This window comes from Ammospiza caudacuta, chromosome 15, assembly GCF_027887145.1.
Source record: "Ammospiza caudacuta isolate bAmmCau1 chromosome 15, bAmmCau1.pri, whole genome shotgun sequence".
Classification (NCBI taxonomy): domain Eukaryota; kingdom Metazoa; phylum Chordata; class Aves; order Passeriformes; family Passerellidae; genus Ammospiza; species Ammospiza caudacuta.
This window is the reverse complement of record NC_080607.1, coordinates 15,673,741-15,696,198: the sequence shown is the minus strand read 5'-3', so window position 1 is coordinate 15,696,198 and position 22,458 is coordinate 15,673,741. Positions and strand designations below refer to the sequence as shown.

Below are 22,458 nucleotides of genomic sequence, written 5' to 3'. Positions count from 1 at the left end.
CTCCGGACAGACGAGGCTCCCGCGGATCGCAGAGCTCGTCAGGGCACTGGGAGAGGAAGCGGCAGCGCCGCCGAACCCCTTTCCCCCTCCATCATCATCACCTTCATCCCCGCTCCCCCCGCGGCGGGGCGGCGCCTGTCGCTTTAAGCGGCGCGTGCCCGCGCGCGCGGGGCGGGGCGCGGCGGCGGCGCGCGGCGGGCGCTTCACCTGCAGCCCGGAGCGGCCGCGGGACCCGGCCGGCTCCGCTCCGCTCCTCGCTGCACGGCACCGCTCCCATCCGCTCCGATCCGCCCGCCGCGGACATGAGCGCCGGCCCGAGGCGGCGGCTGCTGCTGCTGCTCCTCCTGCCCGTCTGGGGCTCGGCGGCGGTAAGTGCAAACGGGCGCGGAGCTATCCCCGCCGCGGCTCCTCCGCGCCCGCCGCGGCAACTTCGGGCTCGGGGAGTGAGGGTGATGGTGGTGGGTGCGCGGAGCTCCTGTCGCTGCTTCTGCCGCGCTGCCGTTCCCCACCTCCTTTTTTAAAATCGAATCGCCGCTGTGCAGTTTTTAATTGTTTTGTGGAGCCGCTGCTCAGGTGCCGCCGCGGTGCCGGCACGAGTACGCTCCGCGCTGCGCCTCGCCGGAGAAACTTCGGGGGCAGCGGCGCGTCCCGGCGCGGAGCCGCTCCGAGCCCCGCCGAGCCCCCGCGGCCGCGCTCCCCGCCGAGCCCCGCGGAGCCCGCGCCCGCTGCTGCCCCTAACTTTTATTTTTACAAGCCCATAAACCCAACCGAGCGGGCCCTGTGGTGATGCTCGGAAAGTTTGGGATTTTTTAGGGTTTTATTCCCACGGCGCCTGAAATTGAAGGGTTTCTGTAGAACATCAACAAGCGCCTGAACGCGTGGCTGCAGTGTTACCGAGCGAGCCGGGCGGCTGCTGGCTTTCGGGCTGGGCTGGCTGCGGGAACAAGAGCCGCTTATTTTTCTGCCTCAATCCCTCGGTGCCAAGTAGAATCCGTGAGGATGTCCCGAGCCTCGTGGAGGCTGGTGGGTGCCCAGGAATAGCCCCGATGCGCTCTCGTCTGGCGAGCGCCGCTCTAATAACGGGGCGATTTCAGCTTGGAAGCCCGCTATCCTCGGTGACACCCTTTGAAATGTTTGCTAATGGCAACATCTTGCCAGCCGCGGTCAGAGTCCAACAGAGCCGCCGCTTCCTTGCGCTTCCCATGCAGTAGCTGGCATCCGTCTCCCGAGCGTGATTTTAAGCCGAGTACATTGGCTTGTGTTCTGCTTACTAAGCTCATCCGAAAGGACCCTTCTTTCTCTGCTGTTGGTTTCTGTGTCTCCGGCGCAGCGCAGTCTGGGGCTGCGGGGGTTGCGGTGCTCCCCGGGGAGGCAGGTGCCCGCCCGGAGTTGCACTTTGCGGGGAGGCGCCGCTCCCGCTCCCCCGGCTGCAGCCGGCGCTGCCGGCTCTGGAGGCGGCGGAGGTGCCGGCAGCATCGCTAAGCGATGCTCTGGCTGGCTCTGCCGACAGCCCCGGCGCGTTAGAAATCCCCTGCCACCAGCACTTGTTAGTGCGTAAATCACCTGGCACTCCGCACGCATAAATCACGGGCTTGTGTGCTGTCAGCGAGTTCCTCTGGAGCCGGGGTCTGGGACCTTCCCTGCCGGGGAATCCCAAGGAGCCCGGGCTGCCCCGTCCCTGTGGCGGGGGCTGGATCCTCTGCTCAGTCCAGAGTTGCAGCTGAGTGTTTTGTTGGCTGTGTCCCCTTGGGTGCTGGCGCGTTGTGCATGATTCTGTGCATTGTCACGTTTTTAATTGGGCATCCCTCAATTCCTTCCCACTGCCGGGGCAAGAGCAGAGCCTGGAGTGTCCCAGAGGCTGCAGCAGGCAGAGCCTGGGATGCTGCTGCAAGGGTGAAGGGGAAGGAAGGGTGTCCTCACCTGGTGGCAGGCTCCTGGGTTTCTCCCCCTTCCATGCTGGGGTCTGCCCAGTTTCTCAGTAGCAGACCTCGGTGGTTTGGATGTTTCAACATCGGGCCTTTGCGTGTCTCCAGTGCGAGCACAGCGCCTTGATGAATTGCTGCTCTTTGTTTCCTCCCCTCTTCTGACAGTGCCCAGTATCCCAGCCTTCCTACAAACAATGCTCTCTTGTAGTCAGGCAACTATTGCTGGCCCATTTTATTTTTTGCAGCTACAGTATGGATCCACTCCAACAGATAGGCACTCTAACACAAGCAACTTCTACTTGCACACTGCTTTACTGTTCAGGTTTGCTCATGCCTAAACACTTCATCACTGGGTGCAAAACGTTTTCCCAAATGACAAAAGTCATGGTGTGCATTTTCCTTGTTTTGTTTTTGCAGGCACACAATGGGGATCTTACAGTTAGACCCACATGCAAGCCTGGCTTCTCAGAACAAGACTACACAGCATTCATCTCCCAGAATATCATGGAAGGGCAGAAGTTACTCAAAGGTAAGTGGAATAAAAAGCTTAATAGCTTCTGCAATAACTGTATTTTCAGGAGGTGAAAGGAGGCTTAAAGATGCTGGTTTTGATGGTGAAATTGTCTGCAGAATTATGTTTGTAGGAGGATGAAACACTAAGTGGTTTACCTGAGCACAGTTTTGAATACAGATGAATCATTCCAAGTCCGCTGCTGTCTGCTTCAGGTGGATTGTTTGTTACACCATGCGAGGTCATCACTTCACTCTTGAGTCTCCCACTCCCACCCTGTCTGAAGGAACTCTGCATCTGATATTTTAGCCAGTATTTTTATGTATGAAATTCAAAGATCCCTAAATTATCTCTGCTTTGAAATGGATGATAAAGCAGACGTTGTTGTTGGAAATGTGGTAAACAAGCCTACAGACATTCTGTTCACAAATGTGGCATTCATTTTCATTACTGCCCCACTGACAACATGAAAACACAGGCAAAAAGAAACTACCAATTAGCTTTATAGTAATTGCAGGATTATAACCATTTTTGTGCTTGTAAACTCTAAGATGTCTTCATAATCCAAATAACTGTAGATTATCCTGTGTATTGCTCTGTCTCCTTTTCAAGTTAAAAATAATTAAACTTTATATTTGCATGGCACAGAAAAATACTTTATTCCAAGAGAATTTTTGAAGATCAGAATCCCACAGCAGCCCAGGAGGTTGGGGAGCACGTCAGGACTTGGTGCTCTACTCCAGGCTTAATAACTGTATTTTTCAGTGTTTTCCTGAGCACATTTTGCTTGCATGCGTGTCTCTGTGCCAGAAAGCTGGGATTTCTGTCTTCCTCCTGACCAAACACCTGCTCTGTTACTTTGATTTTTCTCAGAAGAGAGGGAGAGTTGTCAGTGTTCTCTCTGGCTTCAGCAGAATCCAGGACTGGACATTTTTGCTCTGCATGAGTTGGCAATCACTTTTGTTTCTGTGCCCAGTTGTCTTAGTGTTGCTGTTCAGGAATTCTCTTGATTGGCCTGGCATTAATTAGTGGACCTTGGGGAGTTTATTTTTAGTTTGAAGGGTAACCAGTGGGGGAATTGGGATGGATAAGCTCAAGATTATGCAACCCTAAAGAGACCAAATACCAATAGTTTACACACTTTGTAGCAATTTTTGCCAAATGTGAAGGCAGCTTTACAGGTCAGTCTGGAAACTGGGTAGATTTCATGCTCTTTTAGCTTTGCAAATTATTTGATAAAAAATGTTCTCTGAGTACTGTAGAAAGCTGTGGCATAAATATATTTGCTCAGAAGAGTGGGTTTTTTGCAGTTTAGTGCTTGATAAATGGTGCTGTGTTTATGGAGGTGGACAACAGGGATGGAGCGGAAGGGGCTGCTCAGAGGCTTTAGGTGGCTGTGACTTTCAGAACAGCACAGTGGCTGTCATTTCATTTCTGGCTTAACTGATAATTTTTAAATATGAAATTATATTTACACAGGCTGTCAAGTTGATTTGAATGAAAATATATTTCTATTTGATTTTATCCTTTAGGGACCAGTTGTATTTTTACATTAGTCATGGCAACCCTGCCTCTGATTTAGGGCTGAACTCACCCTGGGGACATTATGTATCTGTGCCCCACTTGTAAGATTCATGGCCTGATAGCGTTGTCACAGGTTCCATGATTTAAAAGCATTTTCTCAACAAAAGAAGGAAGAAAAAAAGTGCAAGTGCTGTGTTTGCTAATAAGTAAACTATCATCTTTGCACCTTTTAATCTATAGTCAAATACATGCTGTTGTTTATCATGGAAAGCAAATATATCTAATTAATTTATATAATAATGGGCAAGAAAATTCTTCATGCTTGTGTTGTTCTTTATATATACTCTAGCATGTAAAATTGGTAGTTTTCCAGTTTAGGTTTAATTTTACTTCCTAGCACTTGATGTGTCTGAAGCATAAAATGTTTATCTCTTTCTTCCATCTGGGTGAAGTATTGTACAATAGTTCAGACCAAAAATGGGTTCAGATTGCTTACATTATCATGTTTGATAGATTGACATATGTACTATTTCACACCATCTTACCACGCAAAGCTCTGCTGCCAGCAGCTACCACCATCTTATTCATCAGCATTCAGTAATTCATCTGCAGGCCAAATGGGACTGTTTGCCTGAATTAAAGGAAAAAAAAAAGAAAGAAAGAAAGTAGGCAGAAATTCACCTGTCAGTGCTTTCCTGGAATCTGGGGGCTGGAAAAAGCGTGTCTGTAGCTTGGGTGGCTCTCGGGGGATTTCACAGAGTGAACATGAGGTGTTGATGGATAATGCTCACCTTGTCCTTAGGAAGGAGAGGTTGGCAGTCCTGGGACAGTTTATCCCTGAAGGTTTTTGTCCAGCAGAAATCAGGCAGCATGCAGCCCTCAGCATGGTGGTGAAATTCCTCCACGCTATGGAGAAATTTGGATGTTCATGGTTCTGTGTGGCAATAAATAAACTGAGCATTTCCCTTTTAAGCTTTGCAAGATCCAGCTCTCAAATGTATGCACTGTTATGAATGCATCAAAATGAAAGTGTTTATAGTATTCTAGGTTTGAATCAAGTTAAACAGATAATCACTGCTTATAATTGGTTTATTCCAATGGAAATAGCTTAGCCTTAATTTGACAACAAGAGCTTTTACAGAGTCATTGTTTTATTATAAGTATGCCATAAGCTATTAGCTACTACTTTGTGGTTCATCTTATTTGCCTGAGTCAGCTCTCTAACATCCTCAAAACATACAGATTCTAGCAGGAGCTATTTGTTACACAGTAATTAACTTGTTTATGATAAATGGATGGGAGAAATGTCACGGCATTTTGTTTTATGTATAAATGAAAAGCATCTGCATTCTAAAAATTTCATGTTAATTAGACTTAAAATAGTTTTCCCCAGTAGTGCCACAAATACCACACGCTGCACATCACTGCCAACACTGTGGCCTGATGATGGGGTGGTGGCTGAGGTGATTTGTGGAGCCAGTGCCTTCCTCAGAAATGCCATCACTGCATCTCTTAAAGAAAGCTTCTGGGGTGTAATCTGTTATACTTGTTTGTCTTTGTTTTTGTTTGCGGGATAATAAACTTAGTCTTGATCATTGATGCATGATAATGCTTAAGATAGCTTCGTTAAGTATTTTCTTCTTTAGCCTAAGGGAAAGATCTCCACGTCTGCAGTACGGCAGAGGACGATTGTGGCACGGGGATCTTTTCCTCTTTGTTAATTATTTATGCTAACCTAACATGGTGAGAACATTGGTCCTGAGGGGTGGGCAGCAGGGCCATGTGGGGCTGCTGAAGCAGTTGAGCAGTGTCCCAGGGAATCTGATTCCTGATGTGAACTCAGTGCTTGGGAGCCATGAGGACCAGCGGCCTCTTGGGGAAGGAGGGAGAGAAGGTTGCTGAAAGTGGTGAGCAGTATGATACTCTTGCTGTTGGCTTTGTGCCCTTTTGAATTTTTTTGGTAGTGTTTTTTAAGATTATGATTATGAAGAAAGGATGTTTTTCAGAATTAGGAGTTGAGGTTTAATTGGCATGCCGTGAGGCTGTGGTGACTGGGAGTGGGTGGGGTGACATCAGGGTGCTGAATGCATTATTCCTCCAGTGTGGCCCCACCATGGCTCCAGCACCTCTCAAACACACCTAACAAAACAACTCAGAGCAGACAACACGAGCAGATGAGAGGTAGAGCCACTTTGTTGTGTTTTCTGTGCATCCCTTGGTGTGCAGTGATCCATGTTTCTGTGCCCAGCCCGAGCAGTGCCTGTGCTGATGGAGCAGGGGAACTTCTCTGGTGTGGGCAGCCACGTTTGGGGACAAGTGTGTGGCAGCACGCTTTATTTTCATATGAGGAGATGAATAAACTCTGCCAGCATGTTCTGCTCTCAGCAAATGTATGAAACCAAAGTTAGCCAAGCTCATGCAAATGCATAAAAATGTAATTGCTTCTATTCTAGGATTTTTTTTACTAGCATGATTTTTGGTTAAAAAAAATACATAAAAGCTTTATTGGAATACTTTTTTTTTTTTTTTAAGAAGAATTCACTATAGAGATAATCTCTTTTAAGTTTTTGAGAGATAGGTTGTTCTTCATGGTCTAAAGCTTTTTGTTCTCTCCACTGAGATTTCAAAACCTCCATCCTTTTTAGCCCTCACCACATTCAATATTAAAACTTAGGAAGGCTGTGAATGCTGTTTAGAGAATATTGACTGCATAGACCAAAAAAACCCCAGCATCCACAATCTCCTTGGGATAGTGGAGAATACTGTAGATGGTGCAGGCTTTCCACTTTTCCTGGCTTTAGAGTCCAGAAAATACCCAGTACCCATCTGCTGTCAGTTTTGGCAGGAGCTTGGTTCTCACAGGCTCTGAAGGGTGTGTGGATGTCTGAGGCTGCCCTGCCCACAGTCATGTCCAGGTGCTCTCTGGTGTTTTGGGAAGGGAAGAGCCTGAGCGGTGCTGGATTTGTTCTGGTGTTTGGTGATTTTGTTGAGCACCTCTTAGGGTTGCTCGGTGCTTGCAGCAGCTCTGCTGCAGCCTCCTGGAATAGCCAGTGCCCTCTCCAAGCTGCTCAGAGCTGAAAAAAGCAGAGAGGCTTTTCCATTTGTGTTTTCATTATTTTCTGGTCTGTGATTCTGCATGAAAAGCAGTTACTGCAGTTATTGTACACGTAATTAGCTTCACAGTTCCCTAATAACATCTGAAAGTAGCAGAGCGGCCGCTGGAGCCCAGAACTCACCCTCACCTCTCTTCACTCCTTTCTTGGAGCAAAGGGGGGCAGGCAGGCATCAGCTCTCTGCGCTCAGCTTGCACAAGCTCCAGTGGAGCTGCCTCTCAGAAAGCACTTCTCACATTCTGCAGGACAACTTCTTCTAAGAGCAGTTTCTCGTGATGGGCTCGTTGCAAATCAAAACCATCATTTCCATCCTGAGTTCCAGGGGAGACCCCAGAAAGAGCTGTGCAGAGCAGGGAACTGCTGATGCCCATGTATTTTTAATGTTGTTCTTCAGATCTAACTTCTGACACAAAAATGATGTTTAAGATGACATTTTTATCTAAATAAAATTGCAGTTAATGAGACTGGAGTAGTCAATAACACTCTGTAGAGTTAATCCCCTTACACTGTTTAATAACTGTATATATTGCTTTCTAGTTCAGAGCTTTGAACCAAATTCCTCAAACCCAAGCAAAATTACATTTCTCTGCGTTCTGGGGAGTTAACTGATTTTTATCTGAATAAATCTGCTTCTCCAACAACAGACTTGAAGCTTCTCTGTTTTTTCAAGGATTTGTCTGTTAGAGAATTGTGCTGCTTCAAATTAGGCATTCTAGGTAGGTATTAAGGAAGAAGATGAAACAACAATTTCTGTTGAATAATTTATTCATTTCTTTATTTATGCTTAGGCTTTTAGGAAATAAGCTGTGTCTGGAACAGTATCAATTAGTTATTTATTGTGAAATACCTGTTGTTTTGAACACTAAGCTGATCATTTTAGGGCTTTTAAGGTTGGAAAATGTTAATTTTAAAGTCAGTTCTTTGTATAGGAATTGACTGTCACTGACAGAGCTCATGAGCTCTGATCTCACAGAGCAGATGCTGAAAGCATTCTGGAAATTACGGTTTTGCATGTGGCAATTGGAACTTATTTATTCTAGCAGTGAAATATTTTCTTGCCTAATTTTCATTGACCTAATGCCAGTTCTCATTGCCTAATTTCATTGATATTTATGTACAGGCCTCCTTCTGCCTTGATTTGTACCCTGGAAATGAGTCTCATGTTTTTTTAGATGGAATTTATTTCATTGCAAACTCAGGCTGGGGGAGTACTTGGTTCCACAGCAGCACGGGCCATGTGCACAGCTCATAGAATATTTTAGCAATATAGATAATAGTTAAAAGTCTTATTTGAAGGGCAAGAAGAGATTAAAACTACAGAGGATAGGATTTCATTGGAAATCTGCTGCTTCATTTTTCTCATAGAATGAATTTGAGTAACATAGGGAAAGATGGGAGTTTGTTTGATTTGAGGTTACTGGAATATTCAGAATTAAGGCCATCGCTGTATCAAGTGGAATTTTTTATTTTCAAGCAAATTGAAGTAGTAACTAAGACCAGGCAGTGGTGTTTGAAAAGCAAAGACCAGTCCTTGCCAGCTTTGGGTGGTTGGCAGGGGGTTGGGATGAGCTGTGACTGTGCTTCCAGATTTCCCTAGGATCCGGGTGTGGAGCACTGCCGGAAGAACCCCTGCAGGCTCAATGGAATTGATCTGTATCCCTTTTTCTCTATGTAAACCTTTTGTGCCCTAGCCAAAGATTCTGGAGAGGATTTGGCTTTACACTGAATTTTCCTTTTGGTGCCTACGTGACCCCCAGAGTTGTGTTTCCAGGGAAAACCCAGAAGTGTCCTTGGCCAGCCCTGCCATGGCAGGGTTTTCTTACTGCTCAGGATGCCATGATATATTTTAGATATTTTATTTAAATATTTATTAGTATTTCTGAAATGAGAGTGCTAGGATTGTTTAGCCTGGAGAAGACTTTATAATTTTATATAAACTCCTTGTGAGAATGTGCTGAGATGAGGTGCGTGGAGGGAGGACAGAACAAAATGGTGCTAACACTGAAATGCAGGACGTTGCGCTTGAATGAGGGAAGAAAATTTCAGTCTGAGGGTTGTCAGACACTGGAGGAGGTTCCTCAGAGATGCCATGAGGTGTCTGTTGTTGGAGATACCTGGAACCCACCTGGATCTGGTCCTGGAGCCTGCTTTGGCTGTCCCTGTGCTGAGCAGCTCTGCAGCCTCCACTGGGCTCTGACCCTGGGAGACTCTCTGCAGGTGAACAGATGAACAGACAGAAGGATGAACTGAGCTTTTCTTCAAATACAAATCACACAGCTTTAAATAAAAACATTGCAGCAGCCTGCAAAATGTGATCTTTACTGGGAAATTGTGTTTCTTTAATTTCTTGGAAGCACAACCTCCAAAGAGGGAATAATTGAAACACCAGGGACCAGCATTCAGCTGTTTGCTTCCATTAATGTCCAGACTTAACCTAGGCATAGTTTGTCTCCTGGCATAAGGAAATGTAACACTTACATTGAAAAAGCACTCAGTTTCCTCTTTATTTTTAGTAGAACGGAAGAGAACATGTGGAGCTACTGTTTAACCCAAAATATTTGTCTTATACGCAGCTACTTCGCTCCTTTCAGGAGGATGTTTGTTTCCTAAGCGAGTTTTCTGTGACATGAAAAACGCTTGGGCTGAGCAAGATCTCTTTTTGCCACAGGCTTGCGATTTCTCTTGTTTACGTTCATTATCCCTAATTTATTTATTAATTTTGGATTGCAGTTGCACAGAAGGAGCGTGAAGTGGCAAATGCTCTGGCATATGGGCTGCACTGTCACTGGGAACACTCAGCCGCCCCATGCCTCGTGACCCCAGGCTGCAGCATCCACATTCCCCTTTCCTAATCCCTTCCAATAGAAATTTTTAATTTTTTTTTTTTTTTTTTTTTTTGCCATGCCCTCAGTACTCTGGTGCCAGTGTTCTGTAGCAGGGAGCCGGTGGCAGTAACTCAGGGCTGGGCTGGTTGTGCTGCTCATCAGCTGCAGCCCATTAACACCAGCCTGGTAATGGCAGCCACTGTGTGCAGCCCACAGTGGGGGTGTTGGAACCTCCTCCAAGGACCCTGAAGATATTATGGGGCCAACCATGAAGGAAGAAAAGTAAAATAGATGCCCTTTCTGCTTTGAAATGAGCCAGTCTGTTTTCATTGATACCCAGAAGCACTGCAGTCATTAAAGGCTATTACTATGCCTATTATAAATCACAATTTCCTAGCAGTTCAGAGGTTAGTCACAAATTTTGTTACAATGAGTTTGTCTCATAGTAATTCCAATCCTTATTAAACGGAATTGTCTTTAAAATAATTATGAATGTAGCAATTATCCAAAGATAAATAGTCAAGATTACAAGAATTGTTCTATACAGGGCTATGTATCAACTCCCTCTGTCAGTTCATGTCTAGAGAATCATAAAAGGCAGGTCAGTGAAACAAATGTCTGTTACTTCACCATGTAGCAAGAAAAGCATATTGGAATTATTGGTATATGAAAGAAAAACATGTGAACTTGGTAAGATGGTGGAAAATAAATAAGTTACTACAGATGATAGAGTGCAAGTCAGGACTAGTTTAAAGTATGAAATGTAATAACCTGTTTGTTCCTGATGTAGTCAGTGGGGGTGAGGAGATAGCTCTGTATAAATGCCACCAAGAGCTGTTTGTGGTGTCACCTGGACCTGTGTGTTGGTGTTTCCTGGGCTCAGAGCTGGACTGGAGGAGCTCAGGAGGGTTCCTGGTGCATTCTCCTTCCCCAGGGCACAGCTCCCTTGTAACAGCTTTGTGTCTCTGATGTGGGCTTGAAGATCCATGGCTGGGGACCAAAGCCAATATATTACTTTGCTTCCCTTTCCTGAGTTCCTGACCTCTCTTGATCCAATTTAACACTGTTTGCATTTATTATGGACACACAGAACAGTTGCTGATTTTTTTTTTTTTTGTCTCCCCCCAACACAACTGAATTTATTTTTTTTCAGGTTCTGTGGGCTGAACCTCTCATTTGTTTCCTTTTGTGTGTCATGCTTGGCTTTCTCCTCTGAGCCCTTGTTTTTGTTACTAACACGATACTCCAGGTTGATGTGGTGCTGCCAGCCAAGTCTCACAGTGCTGAACAGACAGGGAATATTACTCTGCCTGTTTTGCAGGCAACACTCCACTTGATTTATCTAATGTGATGATTGCTTTTTTTCTTAGCAGTATGATACTGTTGACTCATGTTCAGCTTGTGATCCAGTATAACCTCCCACATCGTTTTTTGATGAACTGCTACCTACCCAGTCATTTTCTATATGTGTAGTTGATTAATCCTGCTGAATCGTATTACCTTGCTCCTCTTCTCTTGAATTACATCTTGTTTTTGTTTTATCATCAGCCTTACCTAACTGGTTTGGATTGTTTTGAATTCTGATCTTGACATCCAGCAGAGTTGCAGTTGCATCCTGCTTGTGGATGGTTTGCAGATGTAACCAGCATATGCTGCATTCCTTTATCTGTTCTGTTAATAAAGGATTGAACAAACCCAGTTCAAAACAGGCTGTGGCAGAGCCCATGTGATAAAGCCTTCTGCTCTGACCATGCACCATTAAAACATGCTCTGGGTAGTTGTTTCAGTAACTAAAATTGGAATGGTGGCTTGGTGAACAGAGCCTTTAATGTCTTGATGTTGTCTGTTGGGATCTGTGGAAACACAATTCCAGATGTCCTCAGTTGTCAGTACTTTTCCTGACTTTTATGAGAGTTACAAGAATTGGGACCATTGAATTTTTACCATCTTGGCTGGGTTAATGGAATTTCAGTAAAATGTTGTTGGAATGTCCAGGCTACAGGACAAAATGCTCACCTTGGCTTTCCTCAGGATGCTGGAGGTCTGCTCCTTAAAAGCCATTTTCATTGACAGAGCTGTTACTAATCCCAAGGTGAGCTGGAAGAGCAGGATTCAATGAAAGCCAAAGCAGGGTTGGTTGTACCTGGATGTGGAATATTCACTCTGGTGTGATCTGTTTCCACTGATGGCTGGGGATTTCCACTTTTCTGTGTTTCCATTTCCCAGCCCATCCTGGAAGGTGAGGAAAGCAAGGTGTTCACCCTGCACAGACCAGCTGGGTGTTGCACTGCCTGCTTTTATAGATCTCTATTATTCACAGAGCTTTTTAGGAGGCCTAGCCCACACTGAAATATTTCACTGTTTAGTGAAATATTATTTCTCTTTAATTTTGCCCATCACACCTGTGTGTTTTGGTAGCTGAAGAAAGGCAGATGCTGCTCCCTGTGCTGGAAGAAGACTCTCTCTGCTGAAATCTTCCGGAGCATCTCAGTCTAGAGGGGAAAAAGAGCTGGGCTAGAGAATTTCCATTATTTTGCTCCCAGTGAAAATCCTTTCCTGGACAGGCAGAAAAAGTCATTGTTTCAGACTCTGTGTGCCTTGCTGCTTGACTTTTAGGAGCCTGATGTTGCTGGCTGGTTGCTTTGCTCCCTTCAAAACAGATTTACACAATTACACATGAAAGACAACTGTTTTGCTCATCTCCATAAACCTTAAATATTTTTATTTTGTGCCTGAATTATTTTGGAAAATAACCTTCCATTTATTTACCTTTTTATGGGCTTCTGAACATTTTTTTCATTGATTCAGTGCTTCCTTTTGGGCCTCTTAGAGTCCAAAGCAATGTGGATAAATGACATGATTTAAAAAAAAAAAAAGGATTTTTCATGTTTGGATTTTTCCTTTGCCTGTGGACAGAATGGACAGTTTGAGGATGAAGAAAAATATATGTATGGTTGATAGGATGAAGGAGAAACTATAGGTCAGGGCACGATTTGGAGTGATGAAATATTCAAGGATTGCAGCTATAAAAAAAATGTTTGGATTGCACCCAAAGATTTCCCCCATCCTCTTTTCAAACTGCCAAAAGAGACCCTCATCAGGAGAAGTTCAGTGATCTCTGGAACGTTAAACTCTAGATGCCTGTTCAAATAACTGAATAGGAGATTGATTATCTCTGTGCAAAGTTTACTGAAAGATTTTTCTTCTTTTTTTTTTGTTTGCCTGGAGTCTCAGATATAAGAGAAATTCAAAGTTAAAAGGCTGGTTGCTGTATCTGCTAGCAAGCAAACTACTCCAGTTGTACTGGGTGGTTTTGAGGCCTCCTGACAAGAAGAAATGGAGAAGATGTAGGTTGGGCAGGATGAAAATTTCTTCACCAAAGAGGTTGTTCAAGACTGGCCCAGCTGCCCAGGGCAGTGATGGAGTCACCGTGCCAGGGGGATTTAAAAGCCATGAGGATGTGACATTGGGGACAGGGGACAGGGAGTGGTGCATGGTCTTGGAGGGCATTTCCAGGCTCAGCAATTCTGTGTGGGCAGGGGCAGTTGGCAGAGTGTGGGTTGGTGTTGGCAGAGGTTTAACCCCACCCTGTTCATTGAATGCCCAGGACATGGCACTGTGGGGGTTCTGATGGCTGAATTAACTGTGGTGTTTTGGCAGAGATCAGTGCACATGAGGCATTTCACCAGAAATCTTGAATCATGAATCTTCCTGTATTTTCAGTAAAACAAGGCTTAATTTTCCCTTTCTGCTGTGAATTGAGACAGCATTGGGTGTATCCTGCTAAAGAGCAGCAGAAGCAAGCATTGGTGGCGCAGCCAATTTTTTACCTGTGCAGTAATAAAGCAAATTTCATTGCTTGGGAGCTGAGGTGATGAAGCAAAGTTCTGTAAATGCAGCGGTTGTGTCCTTTGGCAATGCACCTGTAAGAGGGAGAGTTTGACATCTGTGGAGTGGAGCTGTTTGGTAAAAAATATACAAAATTAAAATAAGGATGGGTGGGAAGAAGAGTTGTGGGTGCCTGGAGCTCTGGGGACTCCAAGAACTGCTGGGCCAGGGTTCATGTTGGGTCTGGAAGTGGTGGAAATTATGGAGACTTAAAACAAAGACAGTATTTCTGCAACAGTTTATTAGCAGTCTGAGTGGTTTTTTTGACCTTTAATCTGCATTGGGTCTCTTATGAGCAGTCTTTTATTGCAGTTCTTGGAGAAATTTGTAGGGAATCCACACACTGAGAAACCTGTTCTTAGGAGAGCTGTCCTGGAAAACAAAAAAAACCAAACAAACCAACAAATCCAACAGCCAAAAGTAAAGAAAAAACCTCAAGGTTATATATCAAAATCTGTAACACATGCTCAAAAAAAGTTAATATATAGTGAATGTCAATTAAGTTCTTCCTCAGCTAATAAATAGCTTAGGAGGTATAAAATTTAATACTCCTAAAATTGCAGAAGCCTTTGAAGAACACATTTAAATTGGCCTCATTGGAAGAAGGAGATTTAAAACTGACCTGTTCAGAGGTGAGTAGTGAAAAAGATGTGATGGAATGAGGCTGCATTCCTTCAATACAGAGGCCTTTTGCCTTGATTTTTTGTTTCCTGAGGTGGCCTTTGGAACAGTTTATTTTTACGTTCTTGCGTAATATCAGCTGAAATGCAGTGGTAACAGTGGCCTGTTTATTTCTGAGCCTGTTTTTAAGTGTTTCTGAGGCTCAGCTGGGCTGGGAGTGGGTCGCTGTGCCACAGAAAAGCTTCCAGAGCAGCTGTGTGCACTTCTGCCCGTGGCCACACCTACAGGTCCTGCTCACTTTTGGTTTTAAAGCATCAATCTGTTCCCATCTGAGGCTCTCAGGCACCAGATTCCCACTTTTCTTCTGTTCTCTCCCGCCATGGTCACCTGTAGGTAACAAATGAGATGTGTGCACATTTCTGAGGGTGGTTTCAGGCAGGTTTTCTAAAGTTTATGATGGATCTGGCTTTGAGAGGTGAGCAGATGAGCAACAGAAACTGCTCTGAGGTCACAAGAAATGTAGTGCTTGTTCAGGGTTTATTTGGAAATCAGAGCAAACCAAACTTTGCCTAGTTGGCTTGCATCCTCAGGAGCAGTACCTCCTGTTTTTTTTCCACTTGTGTGTTTTTTCCTAATCCCAGTGGCAGTCATTTTTTTGGCACTTGCAGTTAGAAGAAGAAAAATTAAGTAATACATGGCATTTGTTTTGGCGCTGGTTGCGACTCATAAATAGGGATAACATCTGTGCTGATAGTTTTTTGTGATATATAACCAGATTGAATGAACAAAGTTTTCATTTATTGCTGTTCTTTTGCCATTGTTATATTTAGGGAGCTCCAGTATAACGAGTGAAAATATATGCTTATGTATATTGCTCATGAATAGATCAGGATTTATATACATCCTGTGAATTGCAATTTGGCCACTGTATCTTTTTAAAATAAAAATGGCTTATAGCCATTCCCTGAGCCTAAAACTTTTTCAGGATCCTTCCCAAATCTTAGTCTCTTGAAGGGGGTACTGCTGCCAAGTCCACACCATTCTTTTAATTAAAGGACAAAAAAAAGAAAAGTGAAACTTCCAGTGGATGTAAATCCTGATAATCCTGAAATGATGTAAATTGGTGCAGCTCCTTAAGTCATTGGGAGTATTCTGACTTACATCTACTGAAAATCTGGCACATAATATTCCTGCTGGTCCTTTCTTCTGCCCAATAGCTGCTCTACACAGAGTTGGCACGGTGGACAAAGCACTCTCTTACGAGCTGATCGAGGGTGGCACGGCTTCCAGCACTGCTGATTCAGCACAGCAGAGGCCATTTTCCTCATTTCTTTGTGAGTTAGATTAAATTACTCTGCAGGCTGGACTGGAGCCACAGGCCATAGTTTTACAGCCTTATAACATGGTATCCTAGCCCATGGCATCTGAGAGGTCTGGCTGTGTGTGAAGCTCTTCTGCTTCGCTGCAAAGGATTTTTGGATTTGGCACTCGGCCCCTTTGTGAGGCTCACGGCAGCAGGACTGGAAATATTTTGATTGTCTTGTTGAGATACGCCAAAGTGGGGCTCTGTTAATGGAGGGAAGGGACATCATGGGGGTCAGATTAGTATGAAAACTCCACTGTGTTTGTCATGGCAACGTTTCTTTAGATTTGCCTTACAGAAATGCAGGATAATAAATAACAAATGTGGGGTTTAATGAGTATAACACAACAGGAGCGCCAGCGAGGCAAGGAGCTTGTGCCATCAGAGCTGTTCCAGCTTACCAAAATTTGGGGAAATCCACTTCCCTTTGTGCCTCAGTACATTTTTCATCTAATGTGAGCAGGTCTGGAGCTGAACCAAGGGGGAGCAGTGGGGAGATGCTCCTTGTGGTGAGCGGTGCCCTGCTCACATCCCTCAGAGCTGGGATGCCTGTGGCTGCTCTAACAGGCACATGGGCAGAGGCAGGAGCAGGTTTTCTGTTTTCTGTTCTCTGGCAGCTGCTGGCTTTGTGCATTTCCAGAGCAGAGCCAGCTCTGCTGTGCTCTGCAGTTGGGCTCCAGGACTGCAGCTCACAGTGAAATTGGTCCAGTTGTCTTTGGCTAAGTCCTGCTCTTGCTCTGATTTACCCTTTCCCCTCCAATCCTCGTGATTACAAAAGGGACCCTGGCAAAGGGAGAAAACAGCTGTTAATGAGGAGAGAAAAGGTCAAACAGATCAAGTAAAATCATCCTGCTTCCAGCATAGAGATGAATCAAAGCTGATCCTGCCCAAGCCAGGTGTTGGACTGAAGATGAGACCAGGCTTAAGGAATTTTCACCATAAGCTTGGAAGCTTCACTCTGTCCCTTCTCCCTCACTTGACTTCCAGTCACATTGTTTTATACTTTTAAGGGGCTTGCATTGTATCAGGATGAGCACCCCACATCTGGTTATCTTGGAGTTGCATTATTGCCTTTCAGATTTATCTCTGTAGTCTAAAAATTAAAAGAAAAGCAGCACCAAACAAACCCTCTGGTTTTAATACAAAGATGAATATATTTTTGCAAATAAAAAGTATTTTTGATTCAGAACATCAGGCAACAATTCTCTGGGTGTGATAAAGAGGTGAAGTTCATGTTGCTGATTTCAGTGCAAAAACAAAAGTGGGCAGATCAGGAAATTTGTTTCTGAGTGTTTTTTTTTATTTTCTGAGCCCTAGTTCAGTCTCATGGACTTTGGTAGAGCTGCTGCACAGAGGGTTTATCTATTGATTTCTGAATGTATTGTGCTGTTAATCTAAAACCTCTTTCCCCAGTGGAATTTCTATTCAGAAGGCTCTAGCCAAGCTCAAGAAAGTTATTTGATTTGGGGAGTTTGAAAGAATAATAAAAGAAGGATTGATGCAGTTGGGTTTTCATGAGCTCAGTCTTCTAGTAAAATAGACAGGCTTCTTCCCCCTGTGTGTGTCTGTGGTGTTTGGCTCATTATTTAGGAGGAAGGCAGAGTACGGAGATCACTTAAGTTTTACTGCCTGAGAATTTTGCAATTATGAAACTTGTTCAGAAGAAAGTAATGAGAACATTTTTGGTGATATAACAAAATATAAAAATTAATAGGTTAGTGCAGCTTTGTCTTTCCATAAATTTGTGTGCTTTATTTCTTAGCAATTTGGCCTTTCATGCTAATTTTTAAACTAGTAAAAATTTAGTGCCAGTATTTGGGAAATCCATGTAATTTCCCAATAAGACATATGTGGGAAGGGAATTGCACCATATAACCCAGGGAACTTTGTCCCTCAGATATTTCCACCATCCTTTAAGTATTGAAGATTAAGTAAGCTTTTTAAAAGAGCTGAGACAGGAGAGAAGATGGTGCTTTATGGATCTTCTTGTTATTAAAATGTTCATTTCTTTTTCTCAGAACTGAATATGGGAATAAACAGTCTTTCATTACAATAAAAAAATCCCAAAAAGTACTTTGTGCCTTTGAGTGCACTGGTGTTGTCTATAGTGCAGGAGTTAATGAAGCAGACAAATGAGTTGAAATTGGTAGTGAAGAAATAAAATTCAGGGGTTTTTTTGCTTTTTGGGACTAAGGTCCTGTCCATCTGAAACCAGTTGCCCTTGACTTCACAGTGCCCATGGCTGGTCCAATAACAGGTTTATTCTGTTTCATTATGATGTTGTCAAGTTATGCCAAGGAAGGTGGATTTGTGTCTAAAAAGGGATTCCTTGTGAGCATTCCCTGTCCCTAGAGCACTGCAGTTTATTAGACATGATTATGTTTTTCCTTGGGTTTGGAAGCACACTTGTTGCTTTTATTTATGCAAAAACTGCAGCTCTCTGGAGGTATGAGATTAACCTGAGGCATTATTTCATTGCAGACCCAGGTGGGAAGCTGGAAGTTCAGAGTATGCATGAAGAATTATCTGGATTTGAGGCAAAATGTTGTATTAACTGTGCAGTTAGTCTTTGTCAGCAGCATTTAGAGTTTCTTCAGCCCTTGTGGTGACTAACCTAGCAGAATTTATTGGTGAATAGTTCAATTTGCTTAAAAGGGCTCATTTTCTTGAGTAGGCAGAAATTACATCTTCTTTCAAAATGTCTCAGATTTGGTTCACCTGAAAGGCCAATTCCAGATTTGACTTTTTTTTTTGTTCCCAAACACCTGTTTAAGCACTGGGGGAACAGGACACCCAGGATTTGGCTGAGGGAACTGTTCAAAGGGACTTAATTTGCTGGAGCTGGGCTAAAGAGTTGCATTTTAAAACTGGTCTGAAAACTCAACTTTGAACCAGATAGGAAACAAGAAATTATTTTTTTTTGTCCTTTTTTCTTTTCCCCCCCCATGTAGAAATAAGTGCTTTAGAATATCTGAACCATCTACCAGTATCATTTCACTGCTGAGAATTGGGTAACTGTGTAAAATTATATTGACCTGAGGGGATTGAAATATAGAAGTGGCCGTGCGCTTAACTGTGCAGGAATCAAACTGTTTTACTGATAACATTTTATTGATTCATCTTCTCTGGGTGTTACAAGTAGCCTGAAGCCTGGCAAAATGAGCTGGCAGTGTTTCTGTGTTGTGGACATTGCAGTATTGCAGCTCTTCGTAGGTATTGAAATTTTATATATGGGCTGAGAGCTCACGTAATTATTGTGATTTGTAATGACTGAGACTGCAGATGGGGCTTCCCAGAGGCTTCATTTCAAGCTAAATAACTGGTAATTTCTCTTTTCTGTTTAAGAATCTGTTGTCCCTCCTTTTTTCTGCAGCTGCTGAGGTTTTTCTCTGTGAAAAGCTGAACAGTATCTGGGACTTAATGGAGATGCGTAAAATGATTGAAATTGCCTTAACAAGGCAGTGCTCTATGCAGAGCAGCAATGAAAATGTTTCTTGCTGTTTGCAAGGGATACTTTGTCCTTTTCATACAGAAACTGTGCCTTCCCACCATGTTATAAAAATAATAACAATTACAAAATACCCTTCTTCTGGCAAAGCTTTAAGAAAAGGAACAGCTTAAAAGACCACAATGACAGATTGTGAGTGCAACCTGCATGTGTTGACTAATTAAATTCTTTTGAAAGAGCTAATTTCATGTATTTTACTTAATGAAAGCTTATTTAAGATTTTAATGATGTGGGTCTTTTCAGCAGAATGCCATATTGACTCATGACATATTTTTACACAGGCTTCATTCTGCCGTGAACAACAGTGGTTGGAAATGTGAGCACTTGATAAAGTATCATTAAATTAGCTCCTTGTAGTTGCAGATTTTTATTGCGCTACTTTTATTCGCCGCGATATGAATTGATCGCGTTGCACTCGCTGGTTTTAAAGGTGCAGCTTTGTTATTGATTGTGCTACTTTATCTCAGGTACTTCATCAGCCTGCTGGCAGGCTGGCTCCCTCTGCAATTTTGGGAAGTACTGGCTTTGTGCATTTTTTAATTCTGTGCTTTTTGTCTGTGCGCATGTATTTTTTTGTTGTAAATAACTTAAAAGGGATCCTGTTTTGGGGTTGTGCTGAGTCCTTGTGCTCAGCAGCTCTGCTCTGCCCTGGGGCTTTGGGTGCTGCTGGAGGGAGGTGGAACACTGGGTGTCCCATGTGGAGGCAGTGCTGGATGGGTTGTTGTCCTCAGCTGATTTCCAGGGAATGAGTGAGATTTACCAACACAGAGGGAAAAATCAGTTCTGCTCAAACTTTATACCGTGTGCATTTGGAGCAGGGGTTTCATCTGTGGGTGTAATTGTTGGTAATGTGATGTGTGTCACAAAGTCAGAAGAACAAGAGCCTTCATCTTGGTTAGTCAAACCTTTCAGGTATTTTTCCACATTAACATGAATAGTGAATTTCTTCCACAAATCTTGGAACTCCCAGACCTATTCCAATACTAAATGTATTGGAAACGGATTGCTGTCAAGGCTTGTCCATCTAATTAAATTCCCTTATTAGCACCAGGGCTGCAGACTTCCAGGGAAGACATTAGTTGAATAATCTTTCCAACTTATCTAGGTTAAAACTCGATGGCCTTTTGTAAAATGCTGAGCTAAAAGTTCAGCAACAAAATACATAAGTTCCTAGTCCCCCTTTGTGTGTGATCTGTGGTAATTCAATATATTCTTTAAATATAAATTGGTATTTCAGCTGTTGTGTGGAATATTTTCGGACTTCAATTACCATAGGCTCTCGATGCTGTGAGGACTGTCACCTCACGCTTCAGGCTGAGGGCAGTCCAGCAGTGATGCCTTTTATGCATTAATAAAAATTTTCACAATTCGTTTTGGCAAATTCTGAGCCAAATATAATAATCTTCTTGTCATAAAGTCCTACTGATCCACAGAGGTTGTTTGTGCTCTGTACTGGTGGTTGTTGTATCTTTGCAGGAGAAGAGAATATTATGATTTTGACAGAGAACCAAACCATGTGAGGTTTAGTAAGAGCCCTGATGGATTTCCCAACAGGTGGGGGACTTGTCCTTGGATGGAGCCACCAAATGAAATGGAATCTGCTTTGACCCTTGAGCTTTGCAAACGGGGATTGAGTGACTCCCAGCAGATGTGCCTTAGCCCAGCAGAGTCCCCTGACCCTCTGGAATGTGGGGGCATCCAGGGGTCCCACTGCCCCTGCCCTGCCACGTGCTGCAGGTGGGAATGCCTTGTTTCCTTCCAGAAATGGAAAGGAAAAGTGTCTTTGTGACAGACGAAAGACCCACACTAGCACAGGGCTGGGAATGGAGAACTTCATAATAACACTGAGCAAGAGATGTTTAAAAATTGCCCGAAGTTTCAGGAAACAAGATATTTGTGCTAATTAGACTATTTGCCTGTCATCTTTATTCACTATTTAAATAACAAAAAGCCCTCAAGTGAAATCAAAGCGTGGTAGAACATATTTCTTGAGTCTCCTTGATCAAAGCTTATAAAAGGAGGGGAATACTGCTCAGAACTATTTCCTCAAATTCAGATGTGAGATATATTCTGTATTGTAGTCCTCTCTATTGACGACTTGTGTATAACCTGTGGCAAAGTGATGGATGTCTGTCAGGTATCAGACATCCTGCTCCTTTCCAGGGGTATATGTGATGAATTACTATTAGTTCTGTCAGGATGTGACAGAAATAAATGCCTTCAAATAAAAACAAGCTTCAAACTAAATGTGAATTGTTTTGTTCTTACTTATTAACTAACACTGGTTCAATTGTGCACTTGTCTTCCTCTGTATCTACCTCTTGATCTTTTCTTAGATTGCAAATAATCTCTGAGATGGAGATCACCATTTTCCTGACCTGAGTTTATAAAGCAAATGCCACAGTGGGATCCTGGCTGTGTGAGGTCTCACAGCTTTTATCTTGAAGTCAATAATTAATAAAACAAACAGGAGATGCCTTTGGGTAGCTGTTCAGTCTCCTACTCACATGATGTTTTAGAGCAGGGTGATACAGAAATCTGTTCAGCAATTTTTGGTGTGTTATCTTCATTTAGGAGGAAAGCTGAGTATGGAGATCACTTAAGTTTTACTTAAGTCGTTTTACTTGGTTTTGTTTTGGGGTTTCTGTGTTGCGGTCGTCTTTAAGGACGTGAATTTTTTCAGAAAGGAAAGAAGGCATCCTCTAGACCTGAATAATTGAAAAAGAAGATTCTTGAAGAAAAAAAAGAAAATAAGCTTCATCATCTATGAATGGGAGACAGTAATAAAAGAGGAATGGAAGCTTACACCTGTCTGGAGCCTTTAGAGCAGGACAGACAACTCAAACTGCCTGGGACCTTGCCCAGGTCAGCACTGCTGCTCCTGTAGCCATGGAAGTTCTCTGTGTCTGGTTGTGCAGTCCTGAAGGAGGACTAGAAAACACCAAGGAGAATGGAAAGAAGCCTGCCAGTATCATGAAATGAGATAAGGGGAAATAGTATCTGCAGAGGCAGAGCTCACGTGCTGCCAGCCACTGATGTACGTCTTCCTCCAATCCCAACTTCGTGGTTGGCACGGGATGCTTTAGCAGAAACCAGCTGATTGCTTTGTTTCTTTTCATTCTGCACCTTCTCGATAAGGGAATTAAAGGATTCCTCCCTGGGTGTGTTACTCAGACTTGA

At 43.5% G+C, this 22,458-nt stretch overlaps 1 protein-coding gene across 1 annotated transcript in view; it reads left to right on the top strand.

Moving 5' to 3' along the window:
• The first annotated feature begins 302 nt into the window (after positions 1 to 302).
• The window catches only part of CDH4 (cadherin 4), a 415,329-nt gene continuing 393,173 nt past the window's right edge, over positions 303 to 22,458 (top strand). Inside the window, exons 1-2 of the mRNA XM_058814611.1 lie at positions 303 to 368; positions 2,343 to 2,454. Coding sequence (XP_058670594.1) covers positions 303 to 368; positions 2,343 to 2,454 — 178 coding nt within the window. The remainder of the gene's footprint in view (positions 369 to 2,342; positions 2,455 to 22,458) is intronic.